The 2,890-nt window shown below is 55.5% G+C and overlaps 1 protein-coding gene across 1 annotated transcript; it reads right to left on the reverse strand.

Annotated features, from left to right (window-relative positions):
* Positions 1-283: 283 nt before the first annotated feature.
* Positions 284-2,784, reverse strand: ITPA (inosine triphosphatase (nucleoside triphosphate pyrophosphatase); the record flags this gene model as incomplete). Its single annotated transcript, XM_010140353.1, has 5 exons — positions 284-428; positions 708-784; positions 1,093-1,208; positions 1,883-1,914; positions 2,711-2,784. Coding segments are annotated over 5 exons (420 nt in total), but the record flags the coding sequence as incomplete, so codon positions are not given.
* Positions 2,785-2,890: the final 106 nt, after the last annotated feature.

Here is a 2,890-nt window from a genome sequence, read left to right on the forward strand (position 1 = left end):
GACGTTAGGAAAAATTTATTTACAGAGACGGTTGTCAAGCCCTGGCACAGGCTGCCCAGGGCAGTCCCCATCCCTGGTGGTATTTAAAGTCAGTGTGGTGCTGAGGGACATGGCTTAGCGGTGACCTTGCAGTACTGGGTTAACGGTTGGGCTTGATCATCAGCTGCTGGGCCACACAGCACTTCTGAAGCAACAAATGTACCAGTGGCTTCACGAGGAGCAGCTTTACTGTCAGCCCGGGCAGAGCGGAGCTCCCCCAGGTTCTGCACGCCACACGGTCAGGCCAGTTGCCTGCAGCTGGGGGAGGCTAGCTGGGGCCAGAGCCCACCTCTGCCGAGTCGCTCTGAAGGAAGAAGGCGGAGAGCTCGCTCAGTGCTCTGTACCGGTGTGAGATCGAGTTCTTGACTGCCTTGGGCAGCTCGGCGTAGCTGGAGGGGAGAGAAACCACACGTCTCGGCTGCAGAGACACTGCAGCGCGTGTCCCCCACTCACCAAGAGTTGTTCCACTGCTCGCTGTCTCCCTGCTCAGCTGCAGTGGGGCAAAGCCAACCACCCCTGCCCCGATGCAGGGGTTTCCATAACCCACCACCACAATCCAGCAGCGTGTCTTCTCCCTGCTGCCCCTCCTTGTGAGCAGGTTCCTCCCCACTCACAACCCCAACCCTGGCTTTCCTTCCGCTGGGAGCTGCAGCTAGAACACCACTTACGTCTGGCTGTAGCCGTCGGGCTGGAAGCAGGGATCCCAGCCAAAATCTCGAGGGCCTCTGGGCTCCACTATCAGCCCCTGCCACGAGAAAACACAAAAAAGCCCTGTGGTTTCACAGCACTTCCCTCGTAGCCGTGTGGGGCTGAAGGGCCGGAGGTAACACGCAGAGCTCAGTGTGTACCGCCGGGCAAAAGGGCTACAGCGTTCAGCACCCACCGCCCACCAGCTGCGCCCTCCCCCAGACCATTCCCAACACAGAGAAGCTCTGAGGGCGTTCAGTGATCCAGGAGCCACTAACATTGTCCTCCACGGAGCAATGTCGTTACAAAATTCGCCTTACGGCCCTGCTCCCTTGGCACGTTCCCTTCCCCGGGGCCAACACCTACGTGAGTCTGGCCTTTGAACAGCTTCACCGGCTCCTCGGGGTTTCCGGCGCTGAACGCGAAGGTGCAGAGAGCGTAGGCAGACTTGTCTTCAAACCCAGCCAGCAGCTTGTACAGGCCTGAGCGACGCAGAGAGGATCCCGGCGTTACCGCCTTTGCACACCCACCTACAGACGGACCCAGGGAGCACTCGGCGCCCTCACCCACAAGGGAGAGGAAGAACTACAGGAGGTGACAAAGCTCACATGCAAGGATGCCCCGTCCTTTGCAGGACTGAAGTCAGGGCCTCGGATCTAATACAGCGCGAGCTGCGGGGCCCTGCTGGTCATTTGGGAGCGGAAGCAAACAAGCGCACGGCACCAGGGAGGACCAAAGCCCACGTGGAATTAGCGTGACGAACAGTTACGCTCGTGACACCAGTCACGCTCTTAACCGTGGGATCACAGGCAGTCCCTGCACACCGCGAGAGGGGCTTCCACGCCAGCCAAAGGGAGCTGCAGGTCTTCGGGCCACTCTGATGACAATGAGGAGTTCCCACGTGCCCTCCCAGCAGCAGCCTGGGAATCCAGGGAGGACGCTGAAGCTACTGGGGGAAATATCCCATAATGAAGGGCACGGAACACTGCTCAGTCAGGGAGATAACATGAGGGGACAGAGCTGGACAGACCGGAAAGGAACGAGCTATGGAACGAGCAGCGTGGTGGGCAAACACGCTCAGCAGAACCCAGCGCGAGCTCCAACTCATTTGGGAAGGACCGCGTTATGTGCAGAGCAGTAACACGGGAGGCAGTACCTTCGGGTTTGAGTTTTTCCAGGAACCATTTTCTGAAGGGGAAGAAGAGAGGAAAGATTAATTTTTGCTATTATTCCCCAGAAATAGTGGCAGCCTTGAGGCATTGCTGCCCACACTGCCGTAGCCCTCTGAAGACCTCTGAAACGTGCTGTGAAACCGCCTCGTCCTGGACTATTTACCAACAACAACAGACTTGGATCTTCGACTGAAGGGGACACAGGGGGAACAGCAGCGAGGTAATTGATTTAATTAATTTATGCTGCAGTACTGGGGTCTGTGTAAATAACACAGTTCTCACTCGCGAGCACTGACACGCTGAAACACATTTCTCTGCTCAACTTGTTCACATCTTACACCGATCATACAGATGGGTGTATACATCTTACACTTCATCATACAGAGCTTTTATGTCTCTGCTTAGCTTAGTTTGGAAGAATTAATCACTCGAAAAGTTCATTCCAGGAGTTAAGGCGGTACTTTATTGAAGAATTACACTGTAATGTAGTGATTTTTTTTATGAGCTGGATTAAAGCAGCCGCTGCAGGGCCAGGTTCCCAAGGTGGCTGCGAGAGCAGGCACCACAGATCAGGAGCCAGAGCCAAGAATTCAGGTCTGACTCTCTTGATCTGCACTACGAGTTACAGTAGGGCTCACAGAGTTAAGGGCTCCAGCCCCAGGAGTGCAGGATGAAGCTGACAACACAGACCAGTAACCACCTCCCTGACCCTAATGCTCCTGGCTTGTGGAGAATCCCCTGGGAAGCACAACCTTCGCTCCTAACTCTGGAACACGGAACACAGAAGTTGAAGCCAGCGCCCCCCTACTTACATGTAGGGCCCTGGGAGTCCCCCCAGGGCATTGAAGCACAAGCAGGTATCCTCTACTATAACAGGTCCCTGAACCTATAGCAAAAGCCCAAGAGATGGAAACATTAGACCCAGAGTACGGCACTACCTCCAATCCCATCTTCTGCTCTATCCTATTCTCACATCTCCATGATAAGAGGAA

Source organism: Buceros rhinoceros, unplaced genomic scaffold, assembly GCF_000710305.1.
Source record: "Buceros rhinoceros silvestris isolate BGI_N320 unplaced genomic scaffold, ASM71030v1 scaffold27997, whole genome shotgun sequence".
Classification (NCBI taxonomy): Eukaryota; Metazoa; Chordata; class Aves; order Bucerotiformes; family Bucerotidae; genus Buceros; species Buceros rhinoceros.